This window comes from Sceloporus occidentalis, unplaced genomic scaffold, assembly GCF_023333645.1.
Source record: "Sceloporus occidentalis isolate IW3139 unplaced genomic scaffold, rSceOcc1.0.p SCAF_14, whole genome shotgun sequence".
NCBI lineage: Eukaryota > Metazoa > Chordata > Lepidosauria > Squamata > Phrynosomatidae > Sceloporus > Sceloporus occidentalis.
The window spans coordinates 7,100,488-7,117,839 of record NW_028316994.1 but is presented as its reverse complement, the minus strand read 5'-3'; the positions used below and the strand labels follow the sequence as shown (position 1 = coordinate 7,117,839).

Here is a 17,352-nt window from a genome sequence, read left to right as displayed (position 1 = left end):
ATGTTTTTTCTGCCTTCAATACCAATTTTTCTATTAAGGAAGTAATCCCTGGAAGTAATCTACTTTAACTGAGATATGCCCAGAATGCAGCCACTGTTGTGGATGGACACACAACCAATGGCACTGGTTATGGAACTATCTTTCTAAATTAGCTCTCTTCCCATGGCTGGCTTTAACTGCTGATTTCTTGTTTGTAAATGGCAGAACAGCATTATCATGGAATGGCATCATTTACTCACTCATAGTCTCTTTGGCCTGTTACAGACTACCAAAATAAAGCTGCTTCGGGTCTCTTTGGAAGTATGCTGTTTAAATGATGCATGCATCCTAAGAATCCGGAAGCTGCACCAAAGCTGCACTCTAGTGCTTAGGAATGGAGTGTGGCTTTGGCGCGACCTCCGGACTCTTAGGACCCATGCATCATTTAAATAGCATACCTCCAAAGAGACCCGAAGCAGCTTTATTTTGGCAGTCTGTAACAGGCCTTTGTAACTCAGGAACTGCTTAGTCTTTTAATTATTATTTTGCAACTGCATGACTCATAAAATGTAAAATAATACCTCAATGGCTACATATTTTTAAAAATAATTATTTTTACTGTGGACACGCAACCAGTGGTGGTCACACTGAGTCCCCACTTCAGTAGAGAAGAGCCCAATAACAGCCCCCTCCCAATTGTGCCTTCACACAGCATCTGTGCCTCAGGTTGCAAAACTCTGAATCCGTCCTTATCCTCACCTGAGTCCATCCTTATCCTCCATCATCCCTTTCTATAGCCTGGTTCTCTAAGACTGCGACAGAAAGATTCTTTAGAACTGCTAGTGAAGGGTTAAGTGCTGCTATAAGCTTTCCTTTCAATTCCCACCCTCTAACCCCCATCTCCATCTTGATCGCCCCACATTTTTGTTTGCCATCAAGGAAGCAACCAACATAAGTTTCCAATTAGAGCCCCATCACTTTAAAAACAGCAATGGCACAAGGATAGCAAGGGAGGAAAGACAGGAGTTATTTGACTAGATTGGAACAGTATCCTCCGCTCTTAGATCCAAGAGAGACATAATATTATTCATGCAATTAGTAATTTTGTGATTAAGAAGTGGTGAAGGCAAATGTGATGCTCCCAGTCCAAATCATAAGCACTGTGGGGAAAACAGCTAATGTCCCCCTTGGCATGATCCCAATCAGGAGACATACACCTCCATGGTTGCTATTCATATTAAAGCAAATTAAAGTTATTACTAGCTGCATCACAAGTGTTTTGGCTCTGGCTTTCTTATTCAGTGCAGGAAGATATCACCCAGCTGTGAACAGGAAAAATGAGACCATATTCTCTTGGGATAGATGCACAAGGAAGAGGACTGCAAGGGACAGAAGAACTGCACCTCTTCTCACTGCATTTTATACCTGGTGGTTTCTGTGGTAGGGGGGAGAGTGAAGCCATTCCAGGTTTTGGTTTAAACTTTAAATGAGCTATCCAAAATGATGATCCTCTTTTCGGCATATGGTTCAGCACCTTGGATAACTCCTTTAAAGTCAGGGATGTAAACCATTGCAGATCCACTCATCCCATAGTAGTGTGGATGCCAGGAGCTGTGACTGGTGGAAAGGGAAAGCGATCCAGTTCAGCAAGACCTCCTTTCCTAGATCTTGGGGCGATGCCTTCCATCACAGGCACACTATTCATGGAATCATCTCTTTAACATGTCATTTCCTGATCCTTTCTGGAAGACTATTGTATTTATTTTATCTAAAGCAGTTGCAACAATTTAAAACACACACACACACACTTTATAAAAGACAGGCTTTCATTCCAAATTAAACTGAGGCTAAAATGGAGCCATGCACATATCCTAGGACACATACTCCTCAAGGAGGAGGTCACTATCAGAAAGGTCCTGTCAGCTTGATGGATCTTACCACTGGGGACGTGAGTCTAGTTCTTTCTTCCACCCATTTTGTTTGATAATAACTGCAGTTATAAAGCAAACTACTCATTAAGTAGTTAGCTGTCAGAGACAAGGGGTAAAATGCTAATTAAACTGCAATCCTGTGCAGACGTACTTGAGAGTAAGTCCTATTGAACACAGCAGGACTTCCATCAGAGTAAATATGCATAAAATTGGGAGAATGCTGTCAGAGAGCACATGTTTCGCATGCATGGAGGTCACAAGTTTAACCTCGGTCATCTCCAGTTAAAATTAGGAAGGACACCTGCCTCACATTGATTTATTCCACTTATTAGTTGCCCTATCAATGTCCTTCTTGGGTCAGCCATTTAAAACTAAATTGAAACCAAAACTATTCAATCCAACACAGATCAAAAGAACAAACTGTAAAATAGAAACACAAATAATAGACAACTGATTAAAGCAGATTTGGTTATAAAATCAAAACAAAAAGAGCCTTAATGTCACCATCATGGAGGTGCGGGCTAAGATGCCAGGCTCTCTCACACTACTGTACTTTTCTACCTTTTTGGCTCCTTGTGCTACAACTGGTCCTGACACTTACCCAGAGTGGCCGTGTGGTGCTTAGGGCTGTTGACATTCAAATGGATGTAATTGTGATGCATGTTATCTGCAAGGCAAAAGAAAAGAGAAGTACTCATGTGGGACAGGGTGCTAACTTTTATCCGCTAGTGCAATAGAGATCTGCTGGAAGTGGCTACTAGAGGTCATTCATTTCAGATTTTACAAATGTCATCTCCAGGATGCGTATATATAACCAAATGCCTGACTGCCTCTTTCATAGCTCAGGAGGAAGACAGTTTGGCATGCCCTCTTTGCGCCATGCAAGGGACTGTGTGTGGTGCTAGGGATGTTGCCAGAAAGAGACTCCCTGATTCACCTAAAATTTAGTGGCTGGGGGCTCCTACTTTAAATGCTGACAGTGCACATCACTATATCTGCATCGCAGTTCCTTGACTGTAAAAGGGAACTTCCCTTTTGGTGTCTTGAAAATAAATCCTTTCTTAAACAAATCTAGGAGTTTTTCATTGGTAATCTCAGGTTCCAAACAGGTTTCTGAAAGAATGCTTTGGGACAAAGCTAGCTGATGGGATTTTTGGAGGTTTTGCTTGGATGCTACAGTTTCTGGGCTGCAAGTACTGGGCTCTGAACACAAAATCATGAAGTCTGGCTGTTATAGGAGCCCAGATATGTTAATGCCAGCCACTGGCCAGGGAAAAGAAAACATGTCTTGCCCATTCACCTGCCTTTAACAGAAGTTTAGTCTGCAGAGATCAAAATGTAAAGTTTTCCAAGGTAAGATGATAAAGCCATTGGCTAACACTGTCTTCATTACAAACACGTAGACAAATTGAAAAATGAGCAACCCTTTGTGGGTCACAGGTTTAATCTAGCTCTTTCTCTCTCCTCCTTCTGCATTTGTTGAAACAGTTCAGACAGATGGAAAGACAGAGACACATGGAACATTCTTATTGATAGAAAGGAATCGAACATCTGAGTCCTATGTGCCTGGTTAAAACATCTGGCCACTGTTGAATATCCTCATCACTTTGAAGAAACTTTGGGTTCTGCTCCCTCTTACTGATCAGCATTCAATTGGGTTACAGTCTTGTTGGCACTCATCACCTAAGACTGAGATTTGAAGGAATGATTAAAACCAAGCATGCTGAGTCTCTGGGCATTTCTGGAAGGGAGGAAAAATTTGCTGGAGTACAGGAAACTGCATAACCCAGGGGTTTGTTTTATTCTACCTGTAAAGGGAAACAGTTCATGTCTGAATAAGGACCTCCTCTACCCCCCCCCCCCAACCCTAATATTAATGTTCACATGGACACAAAGACAACCAGACAGCTAGAACTGGTTGTCATGGCAAACAGGCTGTTTCCCCACAAGCTTTTGCAGCTTAATTCCTACTGTTTATACATATATCATTTCAAAGCTGAAGTCTTGAAAGAGCAGGAGTTAACACAAGATAGTTTATATGAGAATATTTCTGTGGTGAGAGAAGGGGCTGGAGGTTGGATGGGAAGGGGGGAAATTGGACAAAAAACATTATCCTGGTCATGCAATGATTGGTTCAGGATGCTGCCAGGAAAGGAGAAGTGGGGCCTTCATCTCATTTAAGGTGTGTAATTTTTCATCCAAGTTTTTCTGGTTTAGATGAACATGTTATAGGTGGTTTTATGATATGACACTTTCTTTCCAGAATAGAATGGGAATCCCTAGTTGATCCCTCACTCAAACCTTAACATCAGACCATGGTTTGTGATAATGAATATTTAGATTCCATAGCCCAACCTGCATTCCACACGTATAGGCAAATTATGATTGTTCAACTTCAATCTATGTTCTTCCCCGAGAATCCCACAGATGCAAGACAGCCAACAGCTTCCAAGAACAATAGCTCACATAGTTGTTGATTCAGATGCTGAACAAATATTTGTTCAAACCATGAATTTGCAGACTTATGGATTCAGGACATGATTTGGTGGCTTTTTGCAAACTATGATTGTAGAACGGTAGTGGTTCAGACATCCTGACAAAACCATGGTTTAGGTTCTATATACCTTGGGTCGCATGACTTCTAACACATCTGTTGAAGCATTGGCCAGGCTCATTGCTGTTTTGCTTTAGCAATAGAGTGATACAATGACAAAGTGAAGCAGGCCTCTGATGCTAGGTATGGTGGGAAGGTTTGCAGTCGCAAGTAGGCAAGTTCTTTATTCTAGGGGCAAAATTAGTGATCGCCCTATCAATTAAACGATCAAAGCCAAATGGTATATACAACAAAAGACAGGATTTTTTGCTAGCCTGAAACTGTCCCTCCTAACCTCTTTGCTAATGAGAGAAACTGGCTGGATGTAATAATCTTTTGTGGTCATGGCATATTGTCTCATTTTGCATCATTTTGTTGATCCAGACCAGAGTCCACGAGAAAACTCATGTAGATATAGGGATTTCTATTTTACCAAGAAGCTTGTAGCAAAGCTTTTATCTTATATTTTAGCCTACATAAAATGATGCTAACCCACAGAAAGTGAGCCATGTATAAGCTGGTTATTCCCAAGCTTTTTTCTGGTGCTTTGGCCTAGTCCCCAGCTATCTTCAGCAAAGCAGGAATTCCATGCAATTTAGACTGTGAAAGAAAAGGGGTGTTGGCATGGCAGTAGGTATCATGCAGGCATGGTTTTTATCCAGTTTATTAATGTGAAGGGCAGTGGGAAAAGAGTATGGGTGACAGTAGGGTCGGTTAGCCTCCTGGAATTCTCCACTGTTCACATTGTCATACTATTCTATGAAGCATGGGTGTTGGCTCATTCAGCTTGGAGTTTGCCATCAAAGGGTTGCAGTTAACATTCATTTGACAAAGGCCAAGATGCTAACCCCCTACTACTCTGTTCAGCAAAGCATCCAATAGAGGCACTTGCCTTGTCCACTTTATTTTAACCATTTTGTCCTACCGCACAACCATCTTGAAATGTAGGAAACTGTGTCATATCAAGTACAGGAAATGTTGACATAGTCTATGACACACACCGTAATCACATAGGCCAGAATCCTGTTGGTTCGTTCTAATTAGAGTGGGCTCATTGAATCATTTGCTGGATGGTGACTCAACATATAGATAGATCTCAAGAAGTAATCTTATTCCTGATTAAAGCCTATATTGCCAAGTGTAGAATATCTTATTTCCTACTGCACATTTTATTTTCCTACTGCACAAAATGTGCCCAGATGCATAATAGAATAATGGTTGCATTAGCACATTCCTCACCCACACCCATGGCTGAGTCCAATGCTCCAATAGACCTGAAAAGGGCACATTGTGTTATCTTTTATGCCCTTAAGAGCAACTAGAAATCAAGTGAAGATTTACAGAACAAATCAAGATAACATTTCACCAAATAAAGCTGCTGTTAAACGCATTGCTATGGTGGTTCACATCAGAAGCAACTGATCACAGCAAGCCTCCTCTGCCTTTGTGACAAACTGCATCCCTTCTAGCTGTCTCTTACCATGGCTGCTCTTGGAAGGTTTCACCGGGTTATACAGGTTCTTTGGAGGACGGGCTGAACCATTGTCTTGGAAGTTTGAGTTAATCACAAGGCTGTTGTTGCGTTCAGAGCATGAAGTGGTGCCTGCTTGATGTCTGAGAATGTCAACCAGAGCCCTGTCCAGAGAAGGAAACCAACAGTCAGCAAAAAAACTATGAAGCCTTTGCATGTAGCAGTTGTACAGAGTAGGCTGAGGCACCTGAAACATGCATGCATTTATCCAGCTTATTCCATATGGGAAGTGGTGTGTCGTAATGGTGTAATGGGAACATGTGTGCCTGAGAGAACATTCCAGTAATTAAAACATGTTCAGTGTCTGAGCCACAGTGAAAGGCCACAGATTCAGAATTATATCCAGTTTGGGGTACAACATTTTAAGAAAGATACAGACAAGCTGAATCAAAGTTAGGTGATAGTGACAAAGTCACAGGTACAGAAAACAAGATTATAAGGACAAATTGAATTTGTCTGGGGATGCTTAGCCTGGAAAAGAGTGTTGAACTGAGAGTGCTCTTCTAAATCTAAAGGACTCTCAGACATAAAAGGACAAAGACTTATTCTCCATCCCACCCATATGCCAACTCCTCCTGCCCTGACAGCAGGTCTATATCTACTGAGGAAGGTACATTCAGAACTTGGAAATGTCACTTTGAAAAGGAACATTGCTACGTTTTGTGTCAATTCTTGCAGGAGTTGCATTGGTCGCTACACTTTACTCACAATTAGTGAGTAACATAATGCAGCATAAAATGTTATAACAAATCATTTTTAAACCACTAAAAATTGATGTTTTCACAATAATGAATAAAAACTACTCATGCAAAAAACTACCGTAATATTTACCCTGTATTCATTATGCTTTAAAGCCACAATGTGTGCCCTTGATTTAAAAAACAATAAAGTTATTTTAATGGGTTAACTTTTAAGCATTGGGTAGATTTTGGGTGAACATTTGAAGGAACATGTTGACATTAAACACAGCTTGGAACAAATTACATAGAGGGATGGTGGGATCTCCCTCACTTGAGATCTTGAAGCAGAGGCTTGACAGCCATCTATTAAGGATGCTCTAACTGGTTTTCTGGCACTGAACAGGGGCTTGGACATGATGATCTACAAGAGCATTCCCAACTCTGTCATTCTGTGCTAACCACAAGTCCCAGAACCTGTTTCAGATCTTCTTGGATGGTATTTTTCAAATTTGTTCACTTCAGGAAGGACATTCTTCACACCTTATTTTTTGCCAAGAAACCACTCTTGTTCTGTTTTCATATGTTGCAGAGGATTCTGTGGGATTATTTTTAATTTGGTGGGGTGCATGTCCCTGGCAAGCAAGAGCACTGGTCCAGCCTGTTGTGCCCCACAATCACCCATTGGGAAAAGTGAAAAGACAGCCTAGAATGCATCTGGTATTGCTATTGCTACGTGTGTGTGTGTGTGTGTGTGTGTGTGTGTGTGTGTGTGCATGTGCACGCGCATGCTGGTGAAGTTTGTTTTTGATGGGCAAACTATCTTTCAGAGCAATTGACAACAGCTGAGTTCTAATATCTTCACAAACATATTCAGCTGAAGATGACATGAGAAGTTCCAACTCCCACCCCTTTTTCTTCCTCCACTCATATGTCAACTGATGGGCACCGGCATGTTCGCACACCATGTTCAGAATGGTCTTTCTTTCACTAACTGCAGTGTTCTGGAGTCTGCCATAGGCTAAAGGATTCAAAGCAATATCTTGAACCTTCTGGTCTCCCTCTATGGCTTTGATCCTTGTTTTCCTACCTCATACCCTGTCCATTCATGACAAAGGTCCCTATGACTTTTCTCTGGTGGTGACTGGTGACTCTTAAATCAGTGGGGTGATGAACTCTGTTCCCAAAATTGGTTCAGCCCCTCAGATAGCCCCATTAAAGGTCAGATGAAAACTAGAGCAGATTATTAAACAGAGAGTCTGTGAACATCTACAAAACAATGCCATAACCAAAAAAAGTTAACACAAGTTTCAGAGAAATAAGTCATGCCAGACAAATCTTATCTCTTTCTTTGATAAAATTACCAGCTTGGTAGATGAAGGGAATGCTGTGGATATAGTATATCTTGATTTCAGTAAGGCCTTTGACAAGGTTTCCCATGACATTCTGGCAAACAAGCTAGTAAAATGTGGGCTAGAGAATGTAAATATTACATGGATTTGTAATTGGTTGACTGGCCGAACCAAAGGGTGCTCAACATTGCCTCCTTTTCATCCTGGAGAGAAGTGACCAGTGGGGTCCCACAGGTCTCTGTCCTGGGCCCAGTGATATTCAACATCTTTATCAATGACTTGGATGACAGAATTGGGCTTCCTCTCTCTCACCTCTGTCCTTTAATTTCTGTCCAGCATTCAGCTGCACGCATTATCACATCCGCCCACCGCTGTGACCATATCTCTCCTGTGTTGGCATCCCTTCACTGGCTCCCCCTCCCTTTCCGCATTCAGTATAAGCTCCTGCTGTCGACATTTAAAGCCCTCCATGGACTGGCCCCTCCTTACCTATCAGACCTTATTTCCCCTCACCTTCCCACTAGGGCCCTCCGTTCTGGTAGTCAAGGTCTGCTGTCCCAGACCAGGATTTCCTCTGCCCCATCCCGGATTCGCCCCTTTTCACTCGCTGCCCCTCACTCCTGGAACCTTCTTCCCCCGCGAACAAGAGCCATCACTTCTTTAACCAGCTTCAAAACGGAGTTGAAGACCATCCTGTTCAGGGCAGCGTTACCTGGTATTGCATAATTGTCACTTGCTATTTGATGTTCTTTTGTTGCCTGTTTTATTGAATCATTTCCTATATTGCTATGTATTTTATATGTTTTATCCTACTAGAGAGGCCCCTTCCCCACCACCTTTCCCTTCTCCTTTTGTGTTGTGTCTTTTTAGATTGTAAGCCTGAGGGTAGGGAACCGTCCAATTAAAAAGATTGTATGTACAGCGCTGTGTAAATTTACAGCACTTTATAAATAAAGGTTTATTATTATTATTATTATTATTATTATTATTATTATTGGGGGCATACTTATCAAATTTGCAGATGACACCAAATTAGGAGTAGTGGTTAATACTCCAGAGGACAGGCTCAAAATTCAAAATGACCTGAACAGACTAGAAAGCTGGGCCAAAGCTAACAAAATGAATTTCAACACGGAGAAATGTTGGTACTGCACTTAGAGTGGAAAAACGAAATGGAAAGATATAGGATGGGTGACACCTGGCTGAATGAGACTATATGTGAAAGTGATCTAGGAATCCAAGTAGACCACAAATTGAACATCATTCCCACTCCTATAATTTCTTCCATTTGCACAAAAACTAGCGGAGATCAGAATTAGAATACAATATTAGACCTGTATTTTCTTACCTGGGCACATTGAGTTCTCTTCCATGTGGTCTCCTTGAAGCTTTGCTGAAGAAGAATTTGAGCCCAACTCCCACCGCTAAAGTGAAGCTAATGACACCACAGATGACGTACACGGTGCTGTTGCCCTGTTGCTTGCTCCCATTTGATGAATCGGGTCCATTTGTGGCTGTGCCAGCAACAGTAGTGGCAAACCACTGAGGGCTATCACGACACTTCCCTTGCTCCAACCTCCTGGATCGGTCATCACAGCAAAACCGGTACTGGCATGTGCCGCAGCAGAACCGGTATCCCCCCGTAGTACAGTTGAATGCAGCATCATACTGCCCCATGACATCGTAATAGCCTTGGCACGTCTCAGAGGGCCGGACCCTGCTTGCACTCATGGTTGCATTGGTATTTGATGATGTCAAGCGCTTCAGGTGGGCCAGCAAGCTGGGCAATCCCCAACTCTGGTTTGTGTGATGGGGTACCTGAATGACAGCTAAAGCTGTGCGCCCAGCAAGGGCCTCCAGAGTAGCATACAGCATTACTGTCAGCAACTGGTACATGGTCAGCGGAAGAAATACAGCCAAGATGCTTGAGCAGGGTTTGCCAGTGCAGATTGCTCCAGGTATTTAAAAAGTGTACAAAAGAAATCCAGGAAGAAATGCTGCAAAGATAAAAAGAATATAAGAAAATTACAAAGAGCCCTTGCTGGATTAGACCAAAAGACCTTCTGGCTCAAAAATACAATTTCCAACAGTGGAGGTAGGGCAGCAGATCCTGGTCTTCTAGGCATGTCCCTCTGCTGGATGACAGAACTGTGTGGGCTATGAGATATCATCATCATCATCATCATCATCATCATCATCATCATCATCAGTTATATTCTGCTTTTCTCCCAGAATTGGGATCAAAAACACAGTACAATTAAAAATTTACAAAAATGACAATTAAAATGGAATTGAACTATTGCAATATTAAAATAGATGACTTGTTTAAACATAGAATACAATTAAAAAGATAAAAGCACTTTAAAAACATACACATTAAAACAATACCCTAAACTGGCCCCATGCAAGTAGGGAAGGGTGAAAGATCTAAGCCCATCATCAGTACCGAAGTAACACGCCACTGGCAGTCCAGGTTTAGCAACCCACCTCTTCTTTGCCTCAGGTGGCAAAATGCCATGGGCCAACTCAACAAATGCTTTCCAGAAGCCACAAACAGAGCTTGCAGGCAGCAACCCACCCTATCATATACCCCCGTAATCTCATATTCAGAGGTATTCTGCCTCTAATAATGGAGGTTCTGTATTGCCACCATTGCTAATCAGGTTATTTCTCTTTCATGCAAACGTAATCTGAAAAACATCCTGCAAATGTGGTTTTTTTTTAACTTTCTGTTCAGGTTAACTGCAAACATCATCTTAAAAAACAACCCACAAATGGAGGTTGTTTTCAGTTTAAATTTAGTTTCTGTATGGGATTCGTTCCATGTGATAAACACCAAAGCCACAAATGAGAAGGGCCAACTGCATGTGTGTGTGTGTGTTTTGCAAGAGAAAGTGCAATGGAAAGGTGCTGCCCTCCAAAGTCTCCTGGAGGGCTAATGCAACCCCCTAGCCTTCCATAGTTGCCCATACCTACAGTAGACCGTCCGCAATCCTTACTAATGCCACTTTGTGTCCAGAGCCAGTGCCTCTTATTGTCATCCTTGGGCAAATGTTGAGAGCTACAAATCCCAGCAATAATATTCCTGACACATGCACGTTGGGAGAGGGGTTGCCCTAGTTATGGCAGCACTCATGAATACACTGAATCTATGTGCACTGTGTCGGCTCAAAGCTAGGGTTGCCATTTCTTAGGGTGGTGATTGTGGCAAATTGCTATGCTTCTCTGTGTCTCCCAGCAGGCAGACAACTCTCAAGGCAGCTGACACAGGTGAAAGTTGGAATAGTTGTGGGGAGTGGGGTGGGCATAGTGCAGCTCCTGAACCCCACTTCTATAGCCCCTGACCCCCAAGACATGAAAACATGCAAAATTACGCCTAGCCCTTCTCACAGGCACAAACACTATGGACTATGACAGGAAGTGACATTTTGACATGTTTGGGATTGTCTAGACAATGGGCTACTTGTCTTTGCATCTTCTGCCAGCCACTATTCCAGTTTTCCCTGGAGCTTCCTTTACATACATCTACACAGGGCCAGTCATACCATTAGGCAAAATGAGGCAGCTGCTAGAGTTGACTGATGCTAGATGGCAATACTGACAATTGCCGCTCCTGAATTTGCTGGCCATTCTTCCTTGTTGGAGGACAAAGTGGTGCATATGCCATACAGCCTGCCTGCACTCCTAAATTAGCCTGTTGCCCTCATGGGTGTTAGAGATCCATATCCAAAGCATTGTCAGTAAGGCGGAGCTGAACTGCTTAGTTTCTGTATATGGAATGGACAGGTGCTACCTTGTCCTTTACCTCGGATGGGCCAATGTTGGACTGGCCTTGTACCTACTCTTTACTTATCTTTAAGCTGGATGTCTTCCTGGATGTTTTTCTTCTCCTATTAGATACTTTTTTCTGCAATACAAGCTAGCAAGGACCAATGATAGGCAGACTAGAAGGTGTAGTGGTTGGAGCACTGGACTGGGAGGACACAGATTCAGAACTGCACCATCCCTCAGGCTAGCCTGCTTCACGGGGTTGTCATGAGGATAAATTGGGCAGGGGATACACACCACTTTGAGTACTCTGGAGTAAGGAGAGTAGTACTGGCAGTGGTAATGGCAACTGTAGGATTCAGTAAGCCCTTCATCATGAATTAAACATGCTAATACATAGATAGTTCAAATATATCTTTGTTTCTAAGGCAATCATCATCATCATCATCATCATCCTAAACCCATTTGTTACAGAAGGTGAATATAGAGCAATAAACTAAATAACTGGCAAGCTGGGGTCTTGGAATGCAGTCGCCAAATTGAGCCATCTATGGCAGATGGCCTCAACCTAGCTGTTTTAGGTCAACAGGCTCAATTTTAGTTACTTCAGTTTTTGGTTTTTTTCACTTTACAGTTTCATTTCCTCTTTCTCTCCCTATTCAGCACTAGGCTAAGTTCAAGCTAGACACAAAGCTTCTGCTCTCCTACACAATAATCTGTTTTCACATTTGAGCAAAGAACAAGGAGTACCCACTGCTCTGCTCAAGCAATAAACTGGATAAACATCTCTTGAGGCCTCTAAGTGGGGAAAAAATCCTTTCAGGGCTGAATTCCATCAATGCTACTTCAAGTAACACTTTTGTCACAAATACTGTCGTCAATAATAACAATTATCCATTCTCATAAGAACCAGCAGAAAAGATGTTATGGGGTTGGCACTATAGATGAGATAAATGGAGGTTCTGCCCAAATGAAAGATGAATGTGAGAAAGATGAAAGAAATTATGCATCTCTGGGCCAGTGAAGTTAATTAAGTCTTCATATTTAATTTTAAAAGGTAAAGGTAGTCCCTTGGTAGTCCAACCAACTGTAGGGGCCACTGCTCATCTCCGTTACTAAGCCAAAGATCCAGTGTTGTCTGAAAACAACTCAGGTGGTCATGTGGCCAGCATGACTGCACTGAATCCTTTTACCTCCCCACTGAAGTGGTACCTATTTATTCACTTGCATTTGCATGCTTTTGAACTGCTAGATTGGTAGAAGCTGGGACTAGTGATGGGAGTTCACTCCATCATGCAGCACTTGGGCCTCAAACTGCCAACCTTCCAATCTTACAATAGTCAGAATTGGCAGCTTAACTACTAAGCCACCGCATCCCTTACATTTAACTAGCAGGTTTTAGAAAATTACAGCATGGTGTAATGGTTTGAGCACTGGACTATGACTCTGGAGACCACAATTCAATTCCTACTTGGCCACAAAACCCACTAGGTGACTTTAGGCAAGTCACATGCTCTCAGCCTCAGGCGAAGGCAATGGCATACAGCCAAGAACAAATCTTGCCAAGAAAACCCCATGATGGGTTCACCTTAGGGGTGCCAAAATTCAGAAACGACTTGAAGGTACACAACACATGCATAATGTAGATAGCATTGGTGAGTGGGCAGAAGCAATCATTATCGGCATGGAGAGGGAATGTCACCTTTCTCAAGGCCAGTCCAAGACACTTTGTATCTGAAGACAACAACAAGATGGTGTGACCAATGCCACATACAGATGGTGGCACCTGAATTCTAACAACGAGACAGTATCATATGTAAAGGGAGCATGTTAGGCTCTATGACACATACATCTCTGTCCTCTAATAGAGATGAACAATGTGGGTAGGAAAGGCCCAGGGGGAACAGACAGGGTCTACTAATGCTTCTACTTAATATATGCCACCAAAAGCAGTCACCTCACACTGCCTGGTGGTAGGCTCAGACCTTCCATTTATACAGTCCTGCGGCAATTTTCTCTTCTGATGATGATACTTTATTTGGAGCAAAATGTCCCATTGATGCCATGTATAGACACCAGAAAGCATCATAGACTTGGAACAATTGCTAAAGAAAGTCAAACAGACAAGAAAACAAAAATAATGCCCACAGAGGTTTTACATAAACCCAAGCTAGATAATGAGGAAATTGGAAGAGTTGAAGATTTATCCATACCTTGGATCAAACATTGGTCAGAAAGGAGAGTGAAGTCATGAAATAAGAAGACTAGGAATGGGAAGGGCAACCACGAAAGAACTAGACAAAATCCTAAAGTGCAAAGATATGCAACTGAATACTAAAGTCAGAATTGTCCTAGGAAAGGTAGAAGACAGTAGAAAGAAAGGAAGACTTCACACCAGATGGATGGACTCAGTCAGGGAGGTGATGGGCCTGAACCTGAAGAAATTGAGCAGAGAGATTGAGGATAGGGAGACATGGAGATGTCTAATTCAAAGAGTTGTCAAAGGCAACTAACAACAAACAACAACAATAGACCACAACAAAAAATTACCTCAGGGATAGCAGAAGGTAGATTGGGATTTACCAGTATAACCTATCTCATCCCAACCAAACATTTTTAACTATCTTCTTATCATCCCTGTTCAGCATGGCCTCCAGAATGGGGAAGACTGTGCTTGTACACTGTTGAATGATTTGTGGAAGACAACATTGAGTTTCTTCCTAGATCCAAACAACAGTGGCAACAACAACAAAAACCTTCCATTCTCTCACTTCTGAATCAGTCTATTAGAATCCCTGATCTGTAGCAACTCAGATATAGATTAAAATGTGTATACACAAGGTATATTGGTGTATGGTTCATGAGGTACTATGAAGTTATGTTATGCACTGGATGGAAATAAATGCTCATTCCTCCACTGCAGTGAGAGGATCTCCAGTCCCTAAGCATAGAAATATCTAATTAAATTAGATAGCAATGCTCATGCTTTGGAGTCCACCTGATCTCATAAAAGCACCACTTTAAGATCTCTACACACATGATAATGGAGCAGAGGACAGAATAGGGGAATTTCAGCACAGAATAAGTAAAGAGATAGTAGAGGAACACCTTGTTAATCTAAATGAATTTAAGTCTCCAGGACCAGATGAACTCCATCCAAGGGTATTAAAGGAACTGGCAAATGTAATATCGGAGCCATTGGCAATAATCTTTGAAAACTCCTGGAAAACAGGAGAAGTCCCAGCAGACTGGAGGAGGGCAAACGTTGTCCCCATCTTCAAAAAGGGGGAAAAAGAGGATCCCAACAATTATCGTCCAGTTAGTTTGACATCAATCCCAGGAAAGATTCTAGAGCAGATAATTAAACAAAGAGTCTGTGAACATCTAGATGGCAATTCCATAATCACAAAAAGTCAACATGGGTTTCAGAGAAACAAATCATGCCAGACAAATCTGATCTCTTTCTTTGATAAAATTACTAGCTTGGTAGATGAAGGGAATGCTGTGGATATAGTATATCTTGATTTCAGTAAGGCCTTTGACAAAGTTTCCCATGACATTCTTGCAAACAAGCTTGTAAAATGTGGGCTAGACAACGGAACTGTTAAATGGATCTGTAATTGGTTGACCGGCCGAACCCAAAGGGTGCTCAACAATGGCTCCTTTTCATCCTGGAGAGAAGTGACCAGTGGGGTCCCACAGGGCTCTGTCCTGGGCCCAGTGCTATTCAACATCTTTATCAATGACCTGGATGACAGAATTGGGAGCATACTTATCAAATTTGCAGATGACACCAAATTAGGGGGAATAGCTAATACCCCAGAGGACAGGATCAAAATTCAAAATGACCTGAATAGACTAGAAACCTGGGCCACAGCTAACAAAATGAAATTCAACACAGAGAAATGTAAGGTATTGCACTTAGGGCGGAAAAATAAAATGCACAAGTATAGGATGGGGGACACCTGGCTAAATGAAACTACGTGTGAAAGGGATCTAGGAGTCCAAGTAGACCACAAGTTGAACATGAGTGAACAGTGTGATGCGGCAACTAAAAAGGCCAATGCAATTTTAGGCTGCATCAATAGAAGTATAGTGTCTAGATCAAGAGAAGTAATAGTGCCACTGTATTCTGCTTTGGTCAGGCCCCACCTAGAATATTGTGTCCAGTTCTGGGCGCCACAATTCAGAAAGGACATTGAGAAACTGGAGTGTGTCCAAAGGAGGGCGACAAAAATGGTGAAGGGTCTGGAAACCATGCCTTATGAGGAACGACTTAGGGAGCTGGGGATGTTTAGCCTGGAGAAAAGAAGGTTAAGAGGTGATATGATACCCTGTTTAAATATTTGAAAGGATGTCATATTGAGGAGGGAGCAAGCTTGTTTTCTGCTGCTCCAGAGAACAGGACCCGGAACAATGGATGCAAGCTACACGAAAAGAGATTCCACCTGAACATTAGGAGGAACTTCCTGACAGTAAGGGCTGTTCGACAGTGGAATGCACTCCCTCGGAGGGTGATAGAGTCTCCTTCCTTCGAGGTCTTTAAACAGAGGTTGGATGGCCATCTGTCAGGGATGCCTTGCTTTGGATTTCCTGCATGGCAGGGGGTTGGACTGGATGGCCCTTGCGGTCTCTTCCAACTCTATGATTCTATGATTCTATGACACTTAGCAACTTCCTATAAACCCCCCAAGATGAAAAGTGGGACACGTGTGGCCAAGCAATATATGAGTGCGTCAAGATGGCAAAAGTTACCAAGGAGGAAGAACACAAAAACTATGATAGACAGCAGTACTTTGCTTTTGCCTGAGCCTATTGGGAAAGAAAAGATTCTACCCTCCCTTCTGCATTAACTGAGTTCAAACTGCTTTTAATTTTTATCATTTTAGGTTTTAGTTTTAACATTTATTTTAGTTTTATTTTATTTATATCCCATATTTCCCCTTGCACAAGATCGAAGGTGGCTCTTTCGTACTTTGAACTCAGTTTGCAGTAATTTGAACAACTGTATTATTTCATACTACCAAAACCTAGTGTGCAAAGGTCTGCAGCTCATACCTACTTGGGATGTACATGAAAGTGTCCCACAGATTCAATTCCTCCTGATATCTCCAGTTAGAGCTGCGAAAGACTCCTTGAAACTAGAGAGCCTCATCTAATTTTTGTTGACAGCACTGAGCTAGATGGACCAATAGCCTTACCTGTTCTAAGGCAGGGGTTGTTTTTTTCTGTTCCTTTGATTTCAGTGTGCAACTTAAGACTGCCTCCAGCCCAAAAATAATAATGGAAACTATTTTTTAAAATACAGCACGAAAATATACAGTTTTTAAATATAAATTAGATGATTAGATTACAAAAACATTTTGATCCATTGAGGAAGTATCCTGGCTTAGTCAACCCATTTATAAGCAACCTCATAATAATTTCAGATAACTTAAGTATCCCAGTGTGTGAGTGTGTTTTCAGTTGTGCATTATTACAATTTGTATTAACCTGCTTTTAAAAAACATATTTTGCAAAT

General features: G+C 42.0%; 1 protein-coding gene across 3 annotated transcripts in view; it reads right to left on the bottom strand.

Annotated features, from left to right (window-relative positions):
• The window catches only part of LOC149303710 (protein shisa-7-like), a 37,864-nt gene that overhangs the window by 7,196 nt on the left and 13,316 nt on the right, over positions 1-17,352 (bottom strand). For 2 of the 3 annotated variants that reach the window (XM_089481040.1, XM_089481041.1), the window contains exons 2-4: positions 9,412-10,060; positions 5,984-6,138; positions 2,512-2,577 (exon numbers count right to left, since the gene is read on the bottom strand). In XM_089481040.1, coding sequence (XP_089337166.1) covers positions 2,512-2,577; positions 5,984-6,138; positions 9,412-9,959 — 769 coding nt within the window. In that variant the 5' untranslated portion in view covers positions 9,960-10,060. The remainder of the gene's footprint in view (positions 1-2,511; positions 2,578-5,983; positions 6,139-9,411; positions 10,061-17,352) is intronic. The other variant, XM_089481042.1, reaches the window with a different exon arrangement.